This window comes from Xiphophorus maculatus, chromosome 2, assembly GCF_002775205.1.
Source record: "Xiphophorus maculatus strain JP 163 A chromosome 2, X_maculatus-5.0-male, whole genome shotgun sequence".
NCBI classification, from domain to species: domain Eukaryota; kingdom Metazoa; phylum Chordata; class Actinopteri; order Cyprinodontiformes; family Poeciliidae; genus Xiphophorus; species Xiphophorus maculatus.
Genome location: NC_036444.1, coordinates 30923604 through 30950980, shown reverse-complemented (window position 1 = coordinate 30950980; position 27377 = coordinate 30923604). Strand labels below are relative to the sequence as shown.

Here is a 27377-nt window from a genome sequence, read left to right as displayed (position 1 = left end):
ACCCAAAAGGTTTGATCCAAGTCATACGTTTTAAAAGACCATTACCTTTGATACTGATCAAATGTACGTACATTTCTGAACTCACTGACAGTTACAAAAATATTTCTAAAATATGTTCTCCCCATGTTTTCTGGCTTTAAGTAGGCAGAAATAATTTTGGTAATTCTAACTAAGCTAAAATAACAAAGGTCTGGTCTGATTTAACTTCAGACAGTGAGAACAAAATGTGTTTGTGTCTTCTGATTCAATATATGTAAATATCTGGTTTTAACTGTAAATGCATATCTAAGTAAAAGGAAAATCATGAAAATAATGTTAATTAAAAACATACATATCATGACCTGAAATATGTATATATGAGAGTCAATTAAATGATAAAATATAAGGTAAAGTAAGTTAATTTGCGTATTTTGAGTGTATTGAATTATTTATTGGGATATTTATATACTTCTACTTTTTTAAAATTCTGTTCATTTCTGTCCTCTGTGCCTCATTGGTTGGAAAGCCATGGGCCTCGGTGTGTAGGTGGAGCTTAAAGTTCACCAGATGGTGACAACAGGGACTCACAGTGGGAATATCAGCTGAGGCAGAGAGGGAGGGGAGAAATGGAGATGCTAGGATGAATGACAGAAGAGAAAAGCAGAGGGATGGAGTCTGAACCCTTAGATCCCTTTCAGCCATGTAGCCAACCTGGAAGACTGTTCATGTTTGTTCTGCAGTCTTTGCATTCCTACAGATATGATCCACGCAGGACCCCTGGACGAGGAGAGGTTTTCTCTGCTGGCATTTGAACTGTGCTGAGAGAGGAAAGTACAGCTTCTACCAGATAAACTGAGGAAAAGTTATTTTCATTGTTTCCACAGAGAGGAGCAGTGCAGGAAGATGAAGGATGTTAGTGATCCCGACACGGAGGTCCGGAGAACATCTTCCTTTGATCAGACTGTGAGGATCTGCAGCCGCTGGAAGGTTTTCCTTCTGCTGGTCTGTTTGTTCCACAGCAGCCTGAGCTCCCTGCTGGACTGTCCGCCTACCTGCACCTGCTCTTCCACCGAGATCTACTGCAACAAGTCGGACAACAGCAGCATTTCTCAGCTGCTGTCCTTCCACATGGCGGGCGCGGAGAATATGAGCGAGAGCATCTTGGACCTTTTCCAGAACATCACCAGCATGTAAGAGTTCTTTTAGACCCAATTCACCAGCAACAGATTGTGACTCTGTCTGTGTTTATTTACATTGTCATAAACAGTATAAAGAATGGAGAAAGAAAAGTTGAGTTTGTAGGAGTTTACTAAATCACATAAATTTGTTTCACATTTAATCAATTTGATCTAATTTAGGGTGAAATAAAAAGCTAATGTTGAGAAATCCTTTATTTCGAAATATCACTACATTTTTTAAGGACTCTGCTGATGGTGAGAAAAGCACCAACTAAAGGAAACCAAAGCCAGGATGCTATCCAATGTCTTCTCTGCTTATAAAGGAATTTTAGTATTAGCCCAACATGGCTCCTGTTAGTTTGCTAGTCTCTCATTTCATTTGGAGAAACATATTTAGGCTTTTAGTTCTTTTCAGGTAAAGCTTAAAAAGAAACTAAAGTAAAGCCTTTGCTCCTATGTTGCAATTTATTATCACAACAGTTAAAAGAAGAGGGAACCAAACCAAAGACTTTCAGCTGTGCAGATAATCAAAGGATTATTTCCCAGTTTTGACCTCCATGTTTTCCATAAACTCTCCATTTCACTCAACTGGTATGCCCGTCTTTTATTTCTTTGGTTTTTTTAATATGGAATATTTCTTCCTAAAATGGCATCTTATTCACTGGGAAAGATCTACTCTGTTTTTGTTATGGCTGCCATTAAAGAATCTTACAAAGGAGACCAATACAAGTCCAATAAAGCACCAAACAATCAGACTTTTTAACTTTTTGTCGAAGAGTCATCACTAAATGATTGTTACAAGGGAACCAATATTTTTGCTTTTATATTAAAAAAACGTTTAAAGTTTTAAAGTAAATGTCCTTCATGTCGTATAAAAAGAAAAACAAGATCCATTTAAAAAATATGATTTAAGGAATTATTTTACTGGCCAAATATTTTGGCTTTTTCTTTCGGTGCATGTTCTTTCTAGCTTTGCAGGAACCACAGACCATAGAACCGGGTCGGGCAGATGCAGAGTTCTGCTCAGCTGGAACCTCTCACCCTAATTTGAATCTCACCTCTGGACTGCTGTTTTCTATTGCACTGGACACTCACTTTGACTTTCTTATTAATTAAAAACAGTAAAAATTCAAAGAGGTTATGCTACCAATAATAAAGCTGACCAAAAGGATGCAACAGAGGAAGTGTTGAATCAGACTGTGGTGACAGCTGAAAATGTAAAGAATTTTATTTTATTGCAACAGATCTGGGGTAAGCAACTATAAATTCTATGAGATTATTTTCCTAAATGTATATATTACTTAATGTAAAGTCACAAAAAGCATTTTAAAATTTTTATTTTCTCTCTTTATTAAATCAATTTAATATAAAATGATCGTTTAAATTTACATTAACACTGATGAAGTGAATCAAGCTTATTAAGTCGTTTTCAAAAACCAACATCACACTTATATGATGCAAAAAAGCAATGACTGGATTGTGTTTTTGTTTATTGAGAACTAGTTAACTTCATTCATTAATGAATCCCATCAACAGGAAAGGCCAGATCTGCTGTCGTTCTTGCACTTCTTTTCACAAAACTCCTGAGTCTATGCATTCAAGCCCCAAAGTGTTTTAGCAACCTAGTCCAGCCGGAGCCGTCTCTGAATCGCAGAGCTGATAAGCCGGTTTGGATTTTTGGGTAGCCTCTGTCACTATGTTCTCCATCACGCTCCTCCAACAGCGAAACAAACTGTCTGCAATTCAGATCTTTTACCCTGATGAAATAACCTATTTTAGTTATAGCATCAACAGCGTGGTTCATTTAAAGACTCACATGCACAACATCTCTTGATAAATGATTCAATGCAATCATAGGTTCTGCTCTTGGTTCATTTAAATTGACTTAAATTAATTGATCTAAAGTCCAGGATTTGCCCCCGTCCAATCTGCACAGCCATCATCTACCAGTTTGTCTCATTTTAGTCCCGGCGTCTCAATGGATACATTAACCACTGTGAACAAATCACTCCCTGTTGTAGAGCCTTTCATTGGTCACATAGCTGTCAGATGCTCTGCTAAGTGTTTAGTTAATAAACGAACAAAGATAAGTATATAACATCCTGACTGCTCAATCATTGGATGACTGGAGCTTCATGAAAACATCTTCATTGTTTTCTCAGTAGCTAGCCACTCTTCTGATACTCAGGTATGCTCTATATCGCTCAACCCATGTACTTCCCTCTGTGTTTACTTTCATAATGGTAGTTGAAGTTGTAATCTTGAAATACCTCCAAGCTCAAGGACAGATTTCACCAAAAACAGATGTACAGTATATTAAAGTCCAGGCCTTGTTAAAAAGCTATGGAAGAGGATCAGGTCCACTTAAAAGTCTTCTTCTGTACAAAACTGCATTCCACGTCTAATATTTTTAGCCGACATATGTAGTTGCACAGGGCTAAGCTAACTTCTTGAAAACGATTCAGCTCATTTGCTGGGCCACATAAGTCCACTGATGACATCAAGAAAGCAGGAGTACTTTTCACATTTTTATCAGATTATTAGAATTTACACTTTTCTGACAAACTCATGCCAAAGGTTGTCTGAGCTGACAACCTTTGGATGGATGGTGGCTGTAAAATGCTACAACAGATAATGTATGAAGTATACTTTGACATACCGTGAGGTTATTGCTGTGACCCATAATGAGCTGATCACAATGCCGAACACACACCAACTTATTTTAATGTTCACATAATTAATAGGGAAATAATACATCATAGATTAAAAACATGTCAAACTCACTACTGCTGTTCATATTTTGCTAAAGGACCATTGTCAGCTGCAGTATGAGAACGGTGCTTCTGTTCATTGTGCTGGACGCATACTGCAGTGTTTTGTTGTTTAGGTTATTGTTAATTTGGAAAAAAGATATTAGAGGATGGATGGATCAGAAAGAGTTTTCATCATGGACACATGATGTGGTGAACAAATAACTTACAAACAGCCCTTCTTTTAGGCATCATATTCCTTACTGATGTGTATGATCCTGTAGTCACAGAGGTCATCAACCTTTAACTTTATTTTTAAAGTAAAGGTGTTTCTCCAGTTCACACATATATAAATTACTAATCAGACTGGCTGCTTTTGGTTGAAGGTTAAGTAGGAACGGTAACGTTATATGTTGGCAGAATAGATATCTTTCTGATAAATCAGTAGGTTGGCAGCATATTTAAGAGATTCCATATCTTAGTGTAGGGTCAGCAGTCCACTTTTCTATTTTCACACAACCTCTCCTTGAAAAAATAATTTTCTTTTTAAATTAATAAATTAGCTGGTAAAGATAATTATCAATTAAGCTTTAATCATTGTTGCTAAAATGTGAAAAAGAAATAAATACCAATAATCAATAATGATCACCTCTGCTACCTTATAAATGAAGTTACCATATAATTTTATCAGTAAGAACTTTTGTAAAGTACAGCCTCTGAACCTCATTTCACATGAAGAGCATTAGCTTCAGTAGAGCTCAGTTAGACGTATGGTCAATTTAATGACTGTTTAGAAGTCATGAATTTATTGAACATTAATGCAGGTTTCCTGCAGAGGTGAGTATCTGTCTCTCATGCTCCCTCTTTCTCTCTTTCTCTGTGTCTCAGGTTGATTTTACACCAACACTGCACATCACAGGGAGCCATTTTACACTTACTGTTGTTGAATTAACCCTTATAGAGTTCACGTGCTCCGACACTGCTTATCTGACACTTTACTGGATTTTACTGTGTAACTGAAACACATTAATAATTCCACATATAATGTACAGATCCTACATTCCTGCTGGCCATAATGATTATCAGAGGAAACCTAGTTAAGTTTTACATATACTTTATTTTTGGCATTAAGAAAACTGCAATCTAACTGAACTGAGCTCAGCTGTGATTTTGGTTTTGCTCCCAGTCTAAAGTCATATGTGATTCTGCTGAACAGGTTAGTCCAACCCCAGGTCAATGCTGCCCTTTGACCTTCACTTGGCTGTGCTGCTAGTTGCTGCAAAAAATTTTATTACTTCATGTTTATTTTGATAGTATTTTTGGAACCAGTTTGAATAACCTTATTACCAAGCTTTTTGTAAGCAAGTCTGTCTACATGTGTGAACATGCAGTATAACTCCTGTTAATGCATTTCTAACAGCTTTCAACCAAAGACATTATGACAAGAAATCAATATATGTGGATCAATCCTTTCCTAATCCCAAATTTAAAATGCTATCTATTATAAAAATGAAGAAAAAAATCTATATGTCCTGTCTTTAATGCATTAATTATGTCAGAGAACTTCAGTTATATATGAACTCATAGATTCCAGATAAATCTGGGCTGTTTAATGTATCAGTGATTGAGGCCTACAGCACTGTTAGCTTTTAATGTTGTACCTCCTTTATCACAGGAACAAACCTTGAATCAGGACAAAAAAATATTATTTCTTTTGTTTGGGCAATTAATGACCTTATTTCATTTAGCAATTATCAGCAAGTTTATTTTAAAATTGATGAACGGTTAGCATAATTAACTACAGTACATCAGTCCTTTGGATAAGATTCTGTAATCTGATACACACCATGTTTGGGAATAATACCTAAAAGTATTTGTTTCTCCTTCTTCTTAGAGTCAGTTTTAGCCGCTTTTAATATTATTAATGTTTTAATTGTCTATATTATCTTGTAAGTAGTATGAATTTATGATGCATTTATTTCTAGCTCTGGTGCTGCCTCTCAGAACAAATTAAGACAAATATAATAATAATGAATACCTAGAATTAGTTTTCAGAATCTAGAAGTTTCTTCTATTTCTGGATTTTTAAGTGAAAGACAGGAAGTTTTTTACTTTCTCTTAGTTAAATTTTGTGGTTTTTCCCTGCAGATACCTTGAGAACTGGATAGGTCTGAAAGTACTGAAAGATGTGGATATGGAGCTGTACCCTGGCTTACAGAGACTGTGAGTACTAAAGTATTTCTACACATGTTTCCTTATGCAGAATTACATTGTTTGTGTTTTAAATAAACCCCCAGCTGGCCATAACATTTTTCTCATTTTTCTTTGCCTCCATTCATCTGGTTCATGGCCGGCAGTTGCAATGCATTTTACTGAAAGTGAGCTTGATGACTAGAAATAACCCCCCACCCCTCCAAAAAATAAAAAATAAATAAATAAAAAACTTCCAATATCGTCTTTATCTAGAATATTTTCAATTAAACTATGTGACAACTAGCTACTTTTAAGAAATTATAGAGTTTGACAATTGTTGAGATTTTCTGCATAACTGGTAAATTACAGCATGGAAGCCTCTTTCAGAAGGAGGGTTTTACCTTTCAGAACAAACTAAAAATAACCTTTCAGGACCAAGTCAAAAGTATTGATTATTAATGTAAATCTTATATCTCTAGTGAAGGAAATTAGCCTCCTCTCATGGTTACATTCCATCCTGTCTGCCAAATTTACCAAACGTGATGTTAAGAAATTTTTCCTGCCAACAGCCATCACCATCTTCAATAACTCATTGAATAATCTAAATTAATGAATTACAGCAACATTTAATTTCTCTTTGGGATTAGAAAAGCATTTTTGAAAATGAATTTGAATTGAACTGAAGTATCTGCTCCTGTTAAAGAAGTCTTGAGGTTCATTCAAATGAACCTCCGAAAGCTGAACCTGTGCTGGTGTTTCTGTTTAGACAGAAGAGGCGTTCTCCAGGGAGCCTTTAAAAAGGAGGCATGATAGTTTAGGTTTTTAAAGTCATGATTTCTTACATTTACCATGCTAACTGAGGCCAATCAAGCCTGAGATAAACCCTTCGGAGTATTTATTGTATTAACACGCGCGTGATCTGTCTTCTCCCTTTTTTCAAATGTGTGTTGAACAGAACTATCACCCAAAGCAGCCTGCACACACTCCATCCTCGGGTTTTCTCCAAGAACCTCAACTTGCGCTTCATGTGAGTCCACAAAGTTCTGCTGAGCCTTCTGTCTGAACTTTGGAGCAACACAATGTTTTTGCTACACTTAAACGAATGCTTTTGTTTCAGTGATGCTTCAGTATTTATGAGCTTCGCAAATGTGTTTCATTTCCTCAAACTTGTCCACATTTGCAAAATTTCCTCCACAAACTTATGAGCCAGACGAACACAACATACTGCTTTACTGTAAAGTGGAAAAAAGTGACTAACATCTAAAAATTCTGCCCCCTTTCTGTGAAACCATTAAATTACATTCAAGCCAACCATTTGCCTTCAGACTTACCCTGATAAGTAAACAGGAAATTACTGACCAATTCAATTGAAATAATTTTGACCACCCAACAGAGATCAAAGCAATATTCTGTTTTTATTTATGATATTTTTCTCTACTTGTTCTCTAAACGTTAATTTTTAAATTTCTGCCATGTACACCTTTCCAGTCTCTGCCTTTTTGTCGCTTTCTCCCTTAGAAACCTGTCTATGAACCCCATGTTGAAGACACTGTCCTGGCATGTCTTTGAACATCTGCAGCTCACAGCACTGTAAGTCAGCCCTGGATTTGTTTTTTTCACTGACCTGCTGTTAGTACACCTCTAGGTGTATCTACATGATAATAGCTTCTCCTTTACTCTGATTCAATCCTCCTGCCTTATATGCTATAACTAATGTCAGGCCCTGATCCAAACACAAAAGATATTTATTCAGTCACGTTCAGGATGAAACCAAGCTAGCATTTTGGGCTCACATTTCCAAAATATGTATTTGACACAAAGATAACACTGAGCATCACCCTAAGAATATGGTATCAACAATACCAGCATTAAACTTCCCCTAGTAGATCAAAGCAAATATGTTTTAAATTAATTTTATGCATAGAAAGTAATATGCATATTACTTTCCTGTGTCTATGAGAGATCATAAATCTCTCACAGGCATACAAATGTTTAGTCAGATAAAATCTTTTCCCATTTTACTTCAGACAGACAGCTGATTCATCCTTGACAAAATATTTCAGAGACAGATCTTCCATTTATGGCTGAATTTAGAAACGCACATTAAGTCCCTTCAAATTTAATGTGCACCTGTCCATTTTCTACGTTTTAAGATAGCTTGATAAAGTCTTTCTTTACTGTAACCTTCTTGCCATCTTCAGTGAGTGCCCTATTACAAAACTGACTGAAAATCATTTGCAGGCTTCTTATTTTGTTTGGTAACATGTTTAGCTTTGTACTGATTTGCAGTGACTGCTGTATCTGCAGGCATCTGGAGGGAGTGGTGTTTTCCTGCGGGTGTGAGATCCGCTGGCTGCAGCTGTGGCAGCAGAGAGGAGAGGCGGGCCTGAGCAGCCAGCAGCTAACCTGCTCCACTGGACACACACACATCCTGCTGCTGGACATGAACGTCACCAACTGTGGTGAGAAAAGTCTCAAATCAAATAGAGTAAAATTTAAATAACATTGTCATAAATTCTAACTTTCCATTCATCTTGATTGTAAATAAATGTAGTTCTTTGTTGGTAAACATAATGGTTTAGGATATATCAATGTTTCAAGATGTCCTTTTCTTTAAAGATTACACAACTATTTTAATTTGTGGATGAAATAAATATTTAGCTTTTTGTTGGATAAATAAGAAAAATTCCGTTTTTGTTACTCTGATGACTCACATTACTGGGAAAAACTTTCCAGTGATGTGAAAAACCTCTTCTTCTAAGCTAAAAGCTATGTTAGCTTAAAAAACATATGATCTAAAAATGATTAGTGATGTTATGTTAGAGCAGATTGATAAACTGACAAGAAGACATGCAGTAAGTGTGTCAGTAAAATTATGATCATGATTTTTACTCTAATTTGCTCTCGTTTTACCGCAACTCAAATCTGTTTTTTTTATTAAGCTTCTAAATTACACATAGCCCTAAAACGTTATTAATGTACACAAAGAACAGCTTCTTTTTAAATTTCTGCATCTTTGACATCACAGAGAAGCTCAGAATCCAGACTTTCTGACATAAATCACATTTAGCTTTGTTGTAGCCAGTCACATTTACATGTAGCTAGTGTAGTTTCTTACTTATAAACTTGTATGCCTTTTAATAATTCCACTTAAAAAATAGAGAGTTTCAAATAAATGACTGAAATACACAATTATTATGAATTTCAATGTCCATGATTTTAGTTTTGAAAAGACTTAAAAATGTGAAGGTAAGGTTTTGTTTGTGCACTAGAGCAAGAAATCCCAGTTTAATCCGGATCAGGTGTTTCATCATTTGTGAACTCAACCTCTGCTTTTCTGTTCCAGACCTGCCAGTGGTCAGCGTCAGTCACAGCAACCTGACAGTTGTGGAAGGTGATGAAGTAACAGTGATCTGCAATGGCTCTGCACTGCCAATACCTGAGGTGGACTGGGCTGTTAATGGCTTACACTCCATCACCACACAACAGGTATGCAGTAGAGAGTGCATTCATTACATAGGGGGAAATTATTTCATATACCGCTGATTTTTCTAGTTTCTCCACTTGCAAAGGATTGAGAGATCTGTGACTTCCATCATAGAAATACATCAACTGTGAGACAGAGTCAAAAACAAAAACAAAAAAATACAGAAAATCAAAAATCACACTGTATAAATTTAATTAACTGATTAGCATTTTATTGCATAAAATAAACATTTGATACAATAGAAAAGTAGTTAGTTAATACATAATTATACCAGGTAAGACATTAAGGGAAATTTCTTAATGAACGTGCTAAAACATGTAAAAAGGAAAGGATAACATTTACGTACATTGAGCAAAGTGTTCGCTCTGCAAAACAATTACATGACTTCTTAAAAAGGTCCTTTAGTCTGTGTTTAAAAGCAAGAAATGAAATCAAAGGGTTGAGATGTTATTTTGATGAAAATTTGAATTATTTGCAGCAGCAACACAGAAAGACATGAGGCCTGAAGAATATTTGGCTTTAGGGATTTTCAGTTTAATACATTAGGAGTGAGTATTGTATCTAGAGGATTTTAGTAACTGGACTAAACAAGGTGGAAGACCCAGCAAGGTTTTATAAATGAACAGTGGATGTTATGACGAGGCCAATTAACCTGAGAGTACAACAGACAGTGATGTGTTTTATAAGGGGCTCTAATAAATTTGGTAATAAATAAAACTTATTTGGTACATAAATCTTTGTTTCTCATAGGTTTTATGTAGATCCTGCATGGTCACTGCATATGACCAGCATTATTCCGCTCCCTGTCTATGATACATACAGCTATATACATGCTGGTTTCAAAGACAAAAGACAGAGATGATGAGGACATGCCTGTAACTTGTTTTCTGGTGCATTCTGAGAAATGTGGTTAAAAAAAGACACATTCTGACCAAGAACGGCGCCTGCCTGCTCCAAGATCTGGCCAATAACATAATATATCAGTTTAAAAAAACTGTTGCTGACTATCTTTCTTCAGGCCCTGCTTATGCTTTCTGTTCAGTCGTTTTTCCCTTTTATAATAAGCTCTTGTCTTGTAATTCCTTACACCGTTTCATTTTCTCTTGAGAGTATTCACTGGGATGCATTTTTTTTCCACAATTTCTTATTTCAAAATGGAATACATTCATTTTTATTCTAAACACAATATTCTACACACACAATATTCACTAATGGCAAAGTGAAAAAAGTTGGAATGTTTGACCATCTATTACACAAAACAACATGTAAATAGATATTTTGTGTTTTGTTGGATTAGATTCAAAGATTTACACATCAACACTAAAAACGACAGGAGGTTTGAATGTCCAGCTCTGCATTAGACATTTCATTTCTGTTTAAAGTAATTAAAACAGTAATGAAATGCCACCCCCCAAAAGATGCCACCTTGGAAGGTTGCCCATGTCGCCCATTACAGAAACACTTGCCACGTGGTTTATTAGGGGTACAGATGGCGCAGGTGTGAATGTGACAAAATGTACAAAACAGGTTTGATTAACTTATAAAATAAAAAATGTTTTAATATTAAAACTGTTGAGTTTTTTTTTATTTTCTTTGTAAAATGTAAGTACTGTTATTTATGTTAAAGAGCTTAAGTGTGTACTTCTGCCTATACATTTGGGCTCATAATCTCTATAACCATTACTGACCTTAAATTTTGGGTTACTTTTTTTTCTCATCAATTCAAACAGAGTGCATTTCTGCAAACATCAATATTGTTCAAAGTATTGAAATATGATATGTGATTTGTAATATTTGATATTATATGATTACCACCATCCAGGATGAAATTAAACAGGAAAAGCATACAACTCACTTTGACTTTTCGACCTGTTTTCAGTAAAACGTCTGATACACCAAACTCCTACCGGAACATCAGTCATTGAACCTCTCAGAACGTGTGCACTTTGATAACATTTACCCAGATATGATTTTATAGATATAGCTTTGATTCAGTCAGTGCTGCATGAATGTGAGCATGTTGTGAATCCTGACTGTTTCAGAGGTTTGTTGCTTTTATCAGCCTGCTGGTGTTTTTGTTTTCTGCTGTCCCTTCAGGATAAAGTATATAACAACAGTATTCACTCCATCACCATAATACTGGCCAATGTGAAAAGGGAGGACAACAATTTCTGGCTAAATTGCACCGCCAACAACATCGTAGGCTCCGCTAATGCTTCTGTTCACCTAATCGTTCACTGTAAGTTGACCCTATAAGACAGACACAGAGATCAGATTGAAGATCCAACACTGTTCAGAGTTATGTGAATAAGTCAATATGTATCAGAGTTGACTGGGGACAAACTATGCAACTGCTATGAGTAAGTGGAATTGTAAGTTCAAATTGCCACATGGGATAGACTGATAATAGCATTAGTTTGCATTCAAAACTCACGTTTGAATTAGTATGTCATATTTTGACCAGAAGAAGTTCCAAGTCATATTACTGTATAGAATTTATTATGAGCAAATTCAAAGATTCTAGAAATTATTTCTGTAGTCTATTCCTGAAAATAAATGAAGGCATTTGCCTCAACAGCTTGGATTTATATCAGGGAAAAGTTTGCAGTGAAAAACATTTGGGAAGAACCATAATTTATTTTGAATTATCTTGAGTGATTGGATGTCAAAAAAGATGAGCTTTCCAGTGGCTCAACTGAAAATCTTGCTTAATGGTTTCTTGCCTCATTAAGCAAGCTCTCATTGTGTGGAGTTTTAAAGATCGGAAGCATGTGTTTTTTCAGGACACACTGTCCAAAACAGTGACCAGAACAGGAACCTTTCAAATCAGTAGCAAGAACTGTTGTGTCCAGTGTATGATCCCTGTTCAAATAATTCTTTACATTCATAAATAAATTAAGAAATGAAAGAAAGTGAATGTTTAATTAGGAGTGTAAATGACTTCAAAAGCTTTGTGTGAATTAAATTCAACACTGATCTTCTTTTCCTGTGTCCCTTCAGTTCCTCCGTCCATTGAGAAGCTTAAGGAGCCAGAACGCCGTCATGACACGTGTATAGAATTTACTGTTCGGGGTTCACCTCATCCAAGCTTAAGATGGTTTCATGAAGATAAGGTATGACAGATTTTATTGTAAAAGAGTTATCATTTACGTATCTATTAGAGCACTGGAATGATCTTACTAAGGATGTACACTGTGTGGTGGAATATCATTGGATAGAGGAATATCTGTGTTTACATCCATCTCAGATAAGTGGAAAAAATTATCTGAAAAAAAACCACTACTGTTGTGTTCATCCGGTTTAACTTCTTATCTAAGCAAAGATTCTGTCTAGAAATATGTTCAACAACAAGTACATACTTGTTGTTGACATTACATTACATTCCAATAACTCCACTCCCCACAGTTGACTGTCAACAGGAATATCTGAGAAGGTGTGTAGACAAACACTGTCAAAAAAAGTCAAAAACAAGTCAAAAAAAGTATTTGTCTTGAGAGCTTTGTCTGGTTCATCTAGCAAGAAATATATAATTTTATATGATATTCTTGTCCCATTTTTCTACAAGGTTGTGAGGGCCTGGCTTGTGAGCCTTTACCACGGAATCATCTGTGAAACTTGAACTTTACTGGAATAATTAGATAGTAAATAATATTTTAGGTGTTATAGCTACTAGATGCAGTTAGTCAGTGTGGCGCGCACCACTGGTCAGGCAAGGGCCACCCGGTCACGGTGTTATAGTGCACTCAGTGAAGTCATAACATATTTCCAGGACAGGTCACATGCAGGGTGTAGTGAACCAGACAAGGCTAATCAAATCCATCATATTACGATGCAAATCTTGAAGACATTTCATCAAAAATGACCTAGTGCAGTGTAGTGTATAACAATAAAAGTTCTGACACTCACCCCATGAGAAACTGAACAGTAATCCTGCAGACTTCAATGTATCCGATCATATAAGAGCTCCTGGCATATTTTTTCTCCACCAGTGACTTTATGGTGGATGTGGTCTTCTCTGGAGTAATTCTATTCTATTCTATTCTATTCTATTCTATTCTATTCTATTCTATTCTATTCTATTCTATTCTCTCAGGAGATTTCCCACAATGAGTACATCCGCCAAGATATGGATATTTACAATGACGACTTGGAGGGTTGCCTTCTTTTTAAAAACCCAACGCACTACAATAATGGCAACTACACTTTGAAAGCAACCAACTATCTGGGTGAGGTCAACAGGACAGTGTATGGACACTTCCTCGAAATGCCCCCTCCTGGTAAGCTGGTAACATCCAGAGCTTATGTCTGTTGTCATTATGGCAGGAAACTTAATACAATTTGTATATTTGTATTCCTTTAACATTGAGAAAATTAACCTGATTGTGTGTAACATCAGTTTGTTATGTAAATGTTATGTAAATGTAACAGTTACCAACGTAACTGAATTACAAAAGAATGCACACAATGGCGGATAACTGGGGTGACGGCAGTAGGAGTTTGTCTTGCTGTTGGTGGGCTGCTGGTTCAATTCCCACTTCTCTCGCCTCTGTCGTTGTGTCCTTGGGCAAGACACCTGATCCACCTTGCCTGCTGGTGGTCAGAATGGCATGAAACTACAACCTTACCTTTGTCAAAGTGTCCCAGGGCAGATAAGGCTACAAACCAGTAACTTGCCATCATCAGTGGGTGAATGTGTGTATGAATGGAAATGTCTGATTTAATTGTAATTGGTAATTACTATTAAACTTTTAGAAGAGTAGCACTTCATAAAATTAACCTACGAAAAAGCATATGCTGTATTGCTACCATGTATTACGTGACCTACAGAAACTCCAAAACATCCAGTCGATCCAGCTGATGGGATCTGATTCCTTTATTATAGAAGACCTCTTAACTCTCATACTTTTTGTTACTTCTGCAAGTTACTTCACTTTAGTCACCTGTCAACTTTACAGCTTCCATTACAAGCAGTGTGATGTTTCTCTTTAAAATAAAATTAAAACTAATAACCCATGTGGGATCTTCACCTCCTTAAAGACTATATAACACGTAATTGCAATTATGTTCACTGATCAGGGTGGTATGAGAATTGTCTTAGAGCTCATGTTGTTGTCTTGATATAAATATTTGTAGAGTATGTACACTGCCTTACAGTTTGCATTTGTCTTATCTATTTGCTTCTTCAATGGAATCAGATTATGACTATGGTAAGTACCTTCTAATGTCAATCCTACTATATTATGTTTTTGGCACAAATTTCTAAGCCATGTCAAAACTAAGGGATGTTTATGCATGTCAGATAGTTTCAGTGGTGTAGTGGTCGACGTAATAAGTTTTTTCCCCAACTGTTCTGTATGCCATCATTTTGGCATGGCAGATCAATTATTTTCTATACTGGCTCTCCTTATACATTTTTTGCTGATCTTTCTGATTAAGAATACATGTCTCATTTTATGTCAGACACTAAGTTATTTGTTAAATGAAAACAAAACATCTAATTGTACCAGGTTTGTGAAACTGACCATAGGTGAACAGTCAGTTTGTCTGTTTTCAGCTTTTATTTCCTCTTCATTACCGTTGCTATTCTTTCTGGCCTATTGAATATGAAACTCAGGATGTACCTCTGACTGAACGGGACCTTTTAATTTTGACAGATAAGCAGATTAAAATCTCTTTGATTTCCAGCCACAGGTTCAAAATATTAATGTTCTGATTATTAAGCCACTTTGTTCTCACTTTTGCCTTGTGGCACAATGCTATGTCATGCTGGAAAATACACGTCATTACAACATTGTCCCTGGTTTGTTGAACGAAGTTGCTAAGGGAGGACATCTTAATCTTGTCCTTTATACATATCAGTATATAGGCCTGAGCCCCTCTGTCATAACATTGCTTACTTTTGAGAATGAAGCTGCCATCAACCATCTGTGGATGGATCACATCTAGCTGTATATTAAGAAGAAGTAATATTTAGACTCACTCATCAACCTAAACAGGATAAATAGAAAAGGCATCAAAATGTGGTTGAATGTTATCCAAGAGAGGCAACGTTATAATGTCTCAGTTTTGTCAGTGGCAAATTTGGATCTGTATCAGATTCCAGAAACAACCTCTGAGGTCTCTGTAAAAAAGAGGTACTTTTCATGTATAAAGATAAATGCAGTTCTATCTTGGTCTAACACTGTTGGTTTATTAGTGTTCTTGTAGACGGTCTGAGCAGAAAACTTTGCCTTTTTTCCCAGGAACTCCAACTGCAGAGACTCACAAACCTTTGGAAGATCCTTTTGGGGTGAGTTGCAGAAGTAAAACGTCGTTACCTCAAACTTTAAATGTGTTTTAAATAACCGCCACTAGGGAAAAAGTCAAGACTTCAAAATTTTGACATCGTAAAACATATTGATCAAGACAATTTAAAAAAAAAATTAAATTTAGATATTAGGTGTCAGTTTCCTTACTACTACCTGTCATCACATACGTTGCAACTCACTTTAGCCAAGTTGCTGTATTAATAAAGCTGCAAAAACAAATGGATTTGGGAGAAATTACTAAAAGGAAGTGCAGACCCAGAACTTTAGACCCTGGACACTCACATCAGAACAGCAAAGTTTGTGTTCATAACTGAATTCTCACTTTACCATAAACTGTATGTTAATGTGCGTGGATTTAGAACTGGCATTGTTCCCGCAGGTCTCCATGGCCGTAGGTTTGGCAGTGTTTGCCTGTGTAATCCTCGTGGTTCTCTTTGTTCTGATCAACAAGTATGGACGACGTTCCAAATTTATCATTAAAGGTGAGTATTGTCCATTTCACGAGGAAGTCATCAATAATATGTGTTAATAGAAAAAATTGAAAATTGGTATTGAACTGTTAATAAAATGTTGCTTTCATTGTAACTTCACTATTAAACATTCTGAATTAAATGAATACTAAATAAATATGAATTTTATTTAGTATTTATTTAGCTGTTTTAATATTTAAGCGTTTCTTTGGAAATGTCTTCTGTCAAGCAGCTAAAACACAATATTTACCTACACTGTATGAACATACTTTTTTTATTGTCTGCTGTTACATACAGTGGTGACTGCATGCATGTTTCTCTATTTCATGTTGCTGATGAGCTCCTGCTACATAAGCAGGCACAGCTGGTTCCTCTCTGCCTCAAGGAACACAGCAGAAAGCTGGGTGTGGAACTGACTTCAGGGCCTCTTGGGCAGCATGTGTGTTGCAGCTTTTTGGTGGTGGTTAGTGTGTTGCAGGAAACTGGATGAGCACATCTTCCCTTAATGCAGAGTGTGCTCCCCATGCTTTTGAGGAGTGAAGTCTAAGAGTTGTAGACAACTGGTTGTTCCAGCTGTAGCTGAGTGGGGCTGAGTGAGCAGTCCAGTGTCACTCACCAGGTTACCTGCTGGAAGATCTTTTATTCGAAACCCTAGACTGTTATCACCAAGGACTCGTTTTCCTTCCACCCAACCCACTAACTACCATCAAAGCACCAAAAAGCTGCAACACACATGCTGCCCAATGGTGAAAATGTCCAGAGATCAGTTGCACACCCAGCTTTCTACTCTGCTCACTAAGAGACAGAGTGAAACCAGCGGTGCCTGCTTAAGCTCCAAGAGCTCAGCAGCAGCTTGAACCACTGCATGCAACATCTGTCATTAAACCAGACCTCCATTTGAGTACATGACAGAGAATTTATTGCAACCTTTTTCAAATTCTATTTTTAGGTTTTGGTTAATATTTGTTAGAATTGCTTTTTAAACTGAATTAGACAAGGGGAGAAAGATGAAAATTAGACATTCAATTGCTACAAACAGATTTAATGAACTTTTAAAGTTCTAAAATGTGTAATTTCTTGTGCCTCATTGTAGAAATTGTCAGCTGTTCATAGAATGCTTGGTTTTAAAACCAGGACCTGAAAAAGCATGGAAACCAGAGCTGGGCTAATATCTCAATAGGCTCATTATGCCTTGAATACCAAATGAAATCCTTCCTCTCTGTCTCTCTCCAGGCCCAGGAGCAGTGATGAGTGGGGAAGAAAACTCTGCCAGTCCGCTCCATCATGTAAATCATGGCATTATAAGCCCCTGTGCTCTGGATGTTGGGTTAGATTCCGTGGTGATTGGCATGTCCAGGATCCCCATTATAGAGAATCCACAGTACTTCAGACACGGGCACAACGGCACCAAACCAACCACTTGTGAGTAAAGGCCTCTCAAAGCATTTTTAATCAGAACACATGCAGCTTGAACAAGAAATTGATCTTGAGAGTTGAAAATCTGGACTTGGGTCATACTGTCACATAATCTTCGCACTTGATTCAGATTTGTGCCTTAAAACTGGAGACTTAACTTGGACTTGTTCTGGGATTTGTGTCTTGTTGCCAGTCTTTATCTCATGTTATCAGGAGTGAAAGGAAGCTACTACTTCATAGCAGCTGGTGGTTAGTAACAACATTTTACTGATAACTTTAGCTTAAGGGCAAAATAAACATAATTTACACTGACTTTTCCAAACAAATATATTTCATTGGAATTTTATGTGAAAGACCAACACAAAGTGGTATGCAACTGTGAAGTAGAAAGAAAATTAAACATAATTCAAAACATTTGTTTTTTACAAGTGCTTTTTTAAGTGCTGGATGTGAAAGTATTTAGTCTCCCTGAGTCAATACTTTGTGAATCCACCTTTCGCTGCAACTCCAGCTGCAAGTCTTTAGGGTTTGTCTACCAGCTTTGCAGGTCTAGTGACTGAAATTTCTGATCATTCTTCTTTACAAAACAGCTCAAGTTCAGTCCAATTAGCTGGAGAGCGTTTGTAAACTGCAGTTCTATTTCATCCCCACTGACTGCCAGATCATTCTTGCGCATGCGCAGGTCGGGTGTTAATCACAACAAAGTCACCTGTAACCTGCCGGTGACCCAAGAGACTATATAGTCACATGACACTCGGCGCTCAGTCACTTTGGTTCTTCAAGTGTGTTGAGTACAGTTGTGGTTTTTGCGAACCTGGTAGAGTTTGTGTTTACCACTGTTCTCCTATCTACAGTACTTGTTGATATTCACCCGATACATTGCAGCGGTTCTCTCTCCTCTGCAGACACAAGGATTGAAGATCCTCCCATATCTGGAAGACTGGTTCATTTGTGCAGCAACACAGGACCAGGTGGTCCGAGACACTCGATTAGTGTCCCACATGAAACCCAGGCGTCCCACATGACACCTGGGCTTGCAGGTGAACGTGGAGAAAAGCAGTCTGACTCCTTCACAGGAGACAATCTTGTTTTTCTGGCTTTTCTGAGTTTTCTTCCGGGCTTGAAAGACAAGCATGTGCTGGTCATGTGAGGTCAGACAACACCCCTGTCGTTTTTCTCGTCAACCACCAGGGCTGGACCAGATCAAGAAAACTGTTGTGCTTGACTCATCGGCTTCTGACCTGGGCAGCTCCATACGTTGCCTGCCTCAGGGCAGCCTACATCCCAGGGCCACAGAATATGCCAGAGGATTTTCTGTCCTGTCGGAAGCCGCTTCAGGGAGAGTGAAAGCTTTAGGTGGTGGAGTGTATCTGGAGGGTCTTTGGCAGAGTGTACATAGACCTCTTTGCCTCAAAGGACACAGGTCACTGTCCCCTTTGGTTCTCCTTGGACAACGCCAGCCCCAGTCGTGGGGTCGGAAGTGGACCCCAGCCACTTTCGACTCTCCTGAGGGTTCGTCAGGCGAGTCGAACCCTGACTCTCCTGACAGCCAAGGTTCCCTTGGTGGTCGTCTCCTTCTGGCCGGTGAGGACTTTTCTCTAATGTGCGAGCCAGCTTACCAAAGCGTCTGCCCTACAATAGGGATCTTCTTTCCCAGATGAGGGGCCGAATTTTCTGACCCCAGCTCTGGTTTGGCCCCTGCAAGGCCAGGGTCCACTTTCTCAAAGTATGCTGGGCCAGTAGGGCATGTGTAGAGCCCTGGAAATATGTTAAGAACGTGATAATGTTAAATTAATAGGTATAATTATCTTATTGACATCAGATAGTCAATAAATAAGATGTCACTGGAGGCAGGCAGTACCCAGCCACTCCATCTTGCCTTGTTTGATGCGGGAGGCCTCTCTGAACCTCTATGCCCTCTTTGTGCTCTTGAGGCACATATCGATTCCATGGTGTCTTTCTCAAAGACATATGACAAATGCCTGCTACACAAAAAAGCAGCAACTTGCACACTTGGATATGACCGCTAAGGCTTATGCCTTGCAGGTGGTCAGTAGGAATGAAATGTAAAGAAAATTATGACTGTAACTGCGGTTCTATGAATCTAAGGTTGATAGCCAGTGTGCGTGGTCTTTCAGAATCCTTGAGCTGAAAGAAGGTTAAGGGATTGAGCGCTGGGTGTCATGTGACTATATAGAGTTATGTGGGTCACAGGAAGGTTACAGGTGATTTTTGCACATGCGCACTTAATCTGCGCATGTGCAAAAATGTTCATTCAGTGCTTGAAGCACAGCCTCTGGCAGTCATCCAGTCATCATGTTCCAAATTATTGTGCAATTGATATTTTCTCAGATTTTCCTAAATGGTCAATACAAATGATGGTCAGTATAATTTTCAAGTCCTGAACTATTACAGTATAAATCAAATTTTACTGAACAAAGCTCCCCATGAGAACAGTATTTTTTTCAAAAATAAAAAAACTCAAAATGCACTGTTCCAAATTATTATGCACAGCAGATTTTCTAAACATTTTATGGATTATAAAGAACTGCAGAAGGTCATTCTATCAATGTGCAGCATTAAGTGGTCACATCTACTAAAATCAAAAGCTATTTCAATCAAAAACATCTCAACAGACCGAGTTACATGTTAACATAGAACCTTCTTTGATATCACAGCACAATTCTTGTTTCATTGAACTTGTGAGTTTGTGGAGTTTCTGCTTGAATTTCTTTGCAGGATGTCAGAATATCTTCCCAGAGCTGTTTTGATATGAACTGCATTCCACCCTCAGATCTTCTGCTTGAGGAAACTCCAAAGGTTCTCAATAGGGTTGAGGTCAGAGGTCAGAGGAGGATGGTGACCACACCATGAGTTTCTGCCCTTTTATGCCCATAGCAGCCAATGACACAGTGGCATTCCTTGCAGCATGAGATGGTGCATTGTCATGCATGAAGATGATTTTGCTACTGAAGGTACAGCTCTTCTTTTTGAACCATGAAAGAAAGTGATCAGTCAGAAAGTCCATCTACTTTGCTGAGGTCATTTTCACACCTTCATGGACTCTGAAGAGGCCGACCAGCTCTCTCTCTCTCTCTCTGTCTCTCTCTCTCTCCTCATGATTTCGGCCCAAAAAATGACTCCACCACCTCCTTGTTGATGTCACAGTCGTGTTGGGATGTGGTGGCCATCCACCACTAATCCACTACTGCGTCCATCTGGACCATCCAGGGTTGCACAGCAGTCATCAGTGAAGAAGTCTGTTTGAAAATGAATCTTCATGTACAGCTGGGCCCACTGTGACTGTTTCTGCTTGTGAGCTCTGGTTAGGGGAGGCTAATAGTAGGTTGATGCACCACAAGCCTCTGGAGGATCCTCCACCTTGAGGTTCCAGAGGCACCAGCAGCTTCAAATAACTGTTTGCTGCTTTGTAAGGGCATTTTAACAGCTGCTCTCTTAATCCGATGAATTTATCTAACAGAAACCTTCCTCATTCTGCCTTTATCTGTACAAACCCATCTTTGTTCTGAATCAGCCACAAATCTCTTCACAGTACGATAACGCTTCATTTGTCATTACATATCTAATGTTTTCATGCCTTGTCATACGGCACTACACTATCTGATGATTTTCATCAGCAGAGAGATCCTTTCTCTTTCCCATATTGCTTGAAACCTGTGGCCTGCTTAATAATGTGGAACATGCTTCTTAAGTAGATTTCCTTTAATTGAGCTCACCAGACAAACTAATCAACCAGCTCTCTGAAATTAATTATAGTGATTCAAAGAGCCCTGACACACAATACCATCTATACATTTAATAGCACTACAAAATATTTAATCTTTACAACACTTAAATCCAATTTGCATAATAATTTGGAACACGGTGTAGAACCATAGTTACAGTCGGAACTTTTGTTTTCAGGTCTAGCCACAGATTTTCGAATGAGTTTATGTCTGGACTTTGACTGAGTCGCTGTAACACATGAATATGTTTTGTTTTAACCCATTCCACTGTAGCCCTGGCTTTATGTTGAAGGTGGTTGTCTTGCTGGAAGATTAACCTCAAAACAAGAAAAAGTTAAAGGAGTATGAATACTTTTGCAAGCTATTGTACTTTTACATCTTATTCTGTTTCTTGTAAGCTAGCTGCATCATTGCAAAAACACTTCCAGCTTATCAGAATAAAAGCAGTTCTCATTCTGTTCATTAAGAAGTTTGATATTATCTTACTCAATTGTTACTGGCTCATTATCTTGTTTGTAGCAATGTACATTTATAGCAAACATGCTTACTGTTTAGACTTGGCAGCCAATGTTTTCAATGTGGATTAAGAACAGTTTTAATCTCATTAAACATCCAACTTGGAGTAAAAAGTAAACTTTTCAAAACATATGCAGTGAAGTAAATAGTAGCCTCAAAAAAACAGCCCTTTGTTTTACGAGTCTGAGCCTTTGGATATTAAGCACTGATTTTATTCCACTTAAACATCTGATGCAAACATTTTTTTTTCTTAAATGAATGTGCACTTAAGTTAAGTTCAAAATACCATTTAGTGGTTGTGCTTGAACATGTCAGTGTTCAACAAATGCCAAGTATACGGTATACACCAAATACCACCAAAAGACACACTGGTCACACCTGGAGTGAGTTATTCTACTGTATATTGTTTAGAATTTCATCTAGAGAGATGAGTGCTTGCATTTCAAAATGAGATGCATGGATGCTTTGCCAGTGCACAAATGAAAATATACAGCTAAAAGCATGCACTTAATATGTCAAAAAACATTTTATAAGCAGCATACTCAGTTACTTTCTATCATTCTCAGATGTTCAACACATTAAGCGTCGGGATATCATTTTGAAGAGGGAGCTTGGTGAAGGTGCCTTTGGAAAGGTCTTCCTGGCTGAATGTTATAACTTAAGTCCAACCAAGGATAAAATGCTGGTAGCTGTAAAGGTAAGACCAGTGTGTGTGTTGCAGCATCAGGGGAGTTTAACCTTCTGAAACCAGGACAGTCTGGAGTGTTTTGGAAACAAACCTACAGATGTTTGCTCTCTGAACAATTAGCAAAGCTAGTCAAGATTACAATTGACATGTGAGCTCCATGTTCACAACTAGACAACTCCATTAAATTCTTTTTTTACTATTAATTATTATATATTGGAAATGTCTCAGATAAAAAAATATCTAAGTTCTGTTTAAATTTACTTTTGTCTTTTAAGGTCTTGTACATTTCATGTGCAAAGCAATGTGATTAGACTTTTTTTTTGTCTTTGACCAGGTTAATATGTCTGTTCTCTGGGTCATGGGTTGTTGATGTGCCAACAAGAACTCTGTCCATCTTTTTATTTCCACAGTGTCCTTTGGCTTTTTGTCGCATTTCTGATTTTCTTGCCAGAGAATTCTGTTTTAATTAGTGACCATATATTTATTTTTCAACGCTAAGTCTGCTCATAGTCAACACTGTGGTAAAACACACGGAATATTTTGGAAATGCTACATCTCTTGCTGTTTCCAGACTCTAAAGGACCCCACACTTGCAGCTAGGAAGGATTTCCAGCATGAGGCAGAACTGCTGACCAACCTGCAGCACGAACACATAGTCAAGTTCTATGGAGTGTGTGTGGATGGAGACCCTCTCATCATGGTTTTTGAATACATGAAGCATGGAGATCTCAACAAGTTTCTCAGGTCAGTGATGCAGTCTACTAAACTCTGAGCTGTAATGAGAATTCTTGTGAACATAATTATGTAGCTTATAAAAGTTGTTTATGCTACTATGCTAAAAAATTATAAGAACCATTTGCTTTTTCCTGATTTTGAAAGAAAGTGAAACATTTGGAAAACTAAAACTCCTTTTTGAGGCTGTGCAGCTACATCTTAATGTAATTATGTTTATGTTATATTGTAAATTAATTAAAAACATTATTATTGCTGTTATTAATTTAAATATTTTTGTTATTTGATTATTGCATTTGAATGTATAAAAAAGTTTCTGTTGTTGGTATAAATCATTTGTATAGTATCTGATGCTTTTAGATTTGCATTATATTCTAAAAATGCTTCATATTGTAAGAAACACCAAATCTTAAGCCTGAGTAACAATGAAAAGAAATATGACGGTGAAACTGTCCCCTCAGAGCCCATGGACCAGATGCCACAATCCTAGTAGATGGGCAGCCTCTTCAGACCAACGGGGAGCTGGGTCTGTCCCAGATGCTTCACATAGCGAGTCAGATCGCAGGGGGGATGATCTACCTGGCATCCCAGCACTTTGTCCATCGTGATCTTGCAACAAGGAACTGTTTGGTGGGGAATGGCCTTCTGGTGAAAATAGGAGATTTTGGCATGTCCAGAGACATTTACAGCACAGATTACTACAGGGTAAGAACACACTTGAATATTCCCCACAACCTTTAGTCACTTTCATATATTTAATCAAATAACCTAAAATGAAAGAACCTATAAATAGTGTTGTTTTTTTTAACTGGTCTTTTTAAACACACATCATACTGTATTAGTTAACTCAAATCAAAATATAATTTTTGCTTTACATTTCTCATGTTCATAAACCTACGTGTTTAGGTTGGAGGTCACACCATGCTTCCCATTCGTTGGATGCCCCCAGAGAGCATCATGTACAGGAAGTTCACCACAGAGAGCGATGTCTGGAGCTTTGGAGTTATTCTGTGGGAGATCTTCACATATGGCAAACAGCCGTGGTTTCAGCTCGCCAACAATGAGGTACCATACACACAGTTATATTAGATACATTTGGATTTGTTTTTTCTTTTCTTTCATTTTTCTTTGTATTTTCTAACCACCTTTTTGGCCTTTTCAGGTTATTGAATGCATTACCCAGGGCAGGGTACTAGAGCGCCCAAGAGTCTGTCCAAAGGAAGTCTATGACATCATGCTGGGCTGCTGGCAAAGGGAGCCACAGCAGCGCCTCATCATTAAAGACATTCAGAAGAAGCTTTTGGCCCTGATGAAATCCACACCAGTTTATCTGGACATATTGGGATGAGAAAAAGGTTCAAATGTAATCGTGGAGGCAAAGGAACAAAACTCTCATACAAGACCCCAATCAAATCAACATGTGCAGCAGGATAAAGACTCACATCTGCTCTACATCTGTTTTACTTAATAGAAGCCAAATTACCTTAAATAATCCTGGAAATTAGGTTGACCAAAAAGAACCTAACATTCATACAAAAGATATTGTAGATTTTTTTTTTACATGAACTCAAAGCATAAGACTCATTTAGTCATTTATACAATGTACAAGTTTGATACATTGTATCAAACTGGAGGTAAGTTTGTCAACAATATTGCCCTAGTCTGGATTATTTTAACATCATTTTGAATAAATTGCTCCACCCACATGCATAGATTATTGCAGCATTGCTTTTTCAGTCCTGACCTACAGTAGTCATTTTTGTAGTTTGGTGATTTGTGAGATATACTGCCATAGATGTCACTGTATGTGCATACATGTTAATCAGAATTAATTTTTCCACTCTCTGTTGTGTTCAGTACTCAATATTCTAGTACTTTGTCATTTTATATGCATAATAATAAAAAGATTACATACACTAAACTCAAATAACATTCGTCTTCAGTCTGGTGATTCTATAGCTTCATGAAGGACATGATCGAATGGTTCTTAAAGATGGCAGAAGGTTAGTCACTAAGTCTGCTAGTGCAATGTCTTAAAATAAAAACGTACTCTTTCTGTATAAAAATTTATTTTAAAAATGAAAGTGAGCTCCTGATGAACTCAACGTTTTACCTTCATGACAGAAAAGTCTCAATACATATACTAACACTGAGAAACCATTAGTAAATATCAACTTTGCTGATTACATTTCATTTTGGCAATATGGCATTGGAGATGTTCAGGAAAGTAAAGTTTTTGCACACAAATGTACAAAGTTTCCATCTCCCCACTTTACCATGATATTACTATAATTTGAAGTAATCTTTTTGACATTAAACACATAATGTAAACATGTGCACAATGTATATACATGATAAACGATATGCATAATCTGTATACATAATGTGTATAATGTTGCACACATTATGAATAAACATAATGTGTATACATTGTCCAAATGTAAGAAACATTTGGACCATGATTTTTACATGAAGTTGATATGATAGACTCTTTGCATGTTGTTCGGTTTAGTGTCAATACATAACCACATTATGAATGTGTGCAGTTTGACATGCCTGACTTAGTACAAAGCATTGTGTGTGACTCCAGATCCCACAAGTCATTACACATTACACTTTATATTTTACATTAAAAAGTGCAGAGCGCTGTACAGTATTCCCAAAACTGTCCTGAATGCTCTGACCGAGTGAATACCTTACGCCTCTTCAAAGAACTTCAAACCCGAACCATAGACCAGGATTTTGTGCAACTAGCAGCACTGACCACATACTGTCTTCCTGCTGCCATGGTAACAACCTTACCTGTAACCACAGATGGAGTACTGACCCAATCATTCAGTTCCAGCCAGCTGTTTTCTTAGTGTGTTCTGACCACCAATGTAGCAAGTGCACATATGAACATAAATACAGGCGACACAGCAGGCTAATTTATCAGATTAAAGTTTTTTTTGTTTTGTTTTGGGGTTTTTTAATAAGGTACTTTTGATGAAGCAGACTGAACATTTAGATTCTTCTGTCACAAACAGATCACAAGAATAATCTCATTTTACTGTAGGTACATGGTTAACACATATTTGTTGAAGATTTAAGTTAACTTTCAAGTGTAACAAGTATTGGTGCTTCACAGGGACATTTCTGTAAGTCTGTGGGATTATCAGAATAAACTGAAAGGAAAAATGTTGGAAACCAATTGATTCAAAACTACAGCTTGTTGCATACAGCCAGGCATCGAAATACACCATTTTACTAGCTCTGCTAGCTTATAGCATCACTCAGATCTATTCTTTCTTTAGCACTTTGTTAATTTTGAGGACAATGATGTCTAATTTACATAATTAAACACAAATTTTACTGTTGGAAAACATATGTTCTGCTAGATATGAAGCTGAGAAATCCAGTCAATTTTATTAATTTGTCTTCATGTTCTTGTTTGACTGAGAACAAGACGATATTGTTTCAGAGGCCTTCACTGTACAGTCATATTCAATAAATTAGAATATGCACTCTAATGAGGGTTGTTAGATTAAAAGTACCCTTTGAAAATAATATCCTAAAAGCAGGTATGAAACATACTTTTCAATAAGCTCACATTTCTGTATTAAAAATATTTGTTGATTGGTCTGATGTAATATTCATACTTTAGATGTCTATTTGTATTAGCTTTAGATGGAAAATTGTTATTTTAACAGAAATAAAGGCTTTCAAATGTCCATCTATGTGTAATTAATCTATATTATGTTTGACTTTGTGATAAAGTTCTTAAAATAAATTGACTTTTCAATAATCTAATTTATTCAATGAGTCTGTATTTTTTTTAACTCTATAGATAATTTGCTGAGCCAGAAAAGCTTTCCAGTAACTATGGCAAATCGTTATTTACTTAGTTCCTAATACAACAAGTAAATATGTGTAAT

At 37.1% G+C, this 27377-nt stretch overlaps 1 protein-coding gene across 1 annotated transcript; it reads left to right on the top strand.

Annotated features, from left to right (window-relative positions):
- Positions 1–593: 593 nt before the first annotated feature.
- Positions 594–25363, top strand: LOC102229432 (NT-3 growth factor receptor-like). The gene is made up of 18 exons (XM_014472932.2): positions 594–1169; positions 6056–6130; positions 7056–7127; positions 7619–7690; positions 8408–8562; positions 9447–9589; positions 11685–11826; positions 12588–12700; positions 13681–13864; positions 14783–14794; positions 15830–15876; positions 16275–16377; positions 17599–17787; positions 22610–22740; positions 23303–23475; positions 23925–24168; positions 24370–24528; positions 24626–25363. The coding sequence occupies exons 1-18, from the start codon at positions 883–885 to the stop codon at positions 24809–24811; spliced, it is 2487 nt and encodes an 828-aa protein (XP_014328418.1). The 5' UTR covers positions 594–882; the 3' UTR covers positions 24812–25363.
- The last annotated feature ends 2014 nt before the right edge of the window (positions 25364–27377 follow it).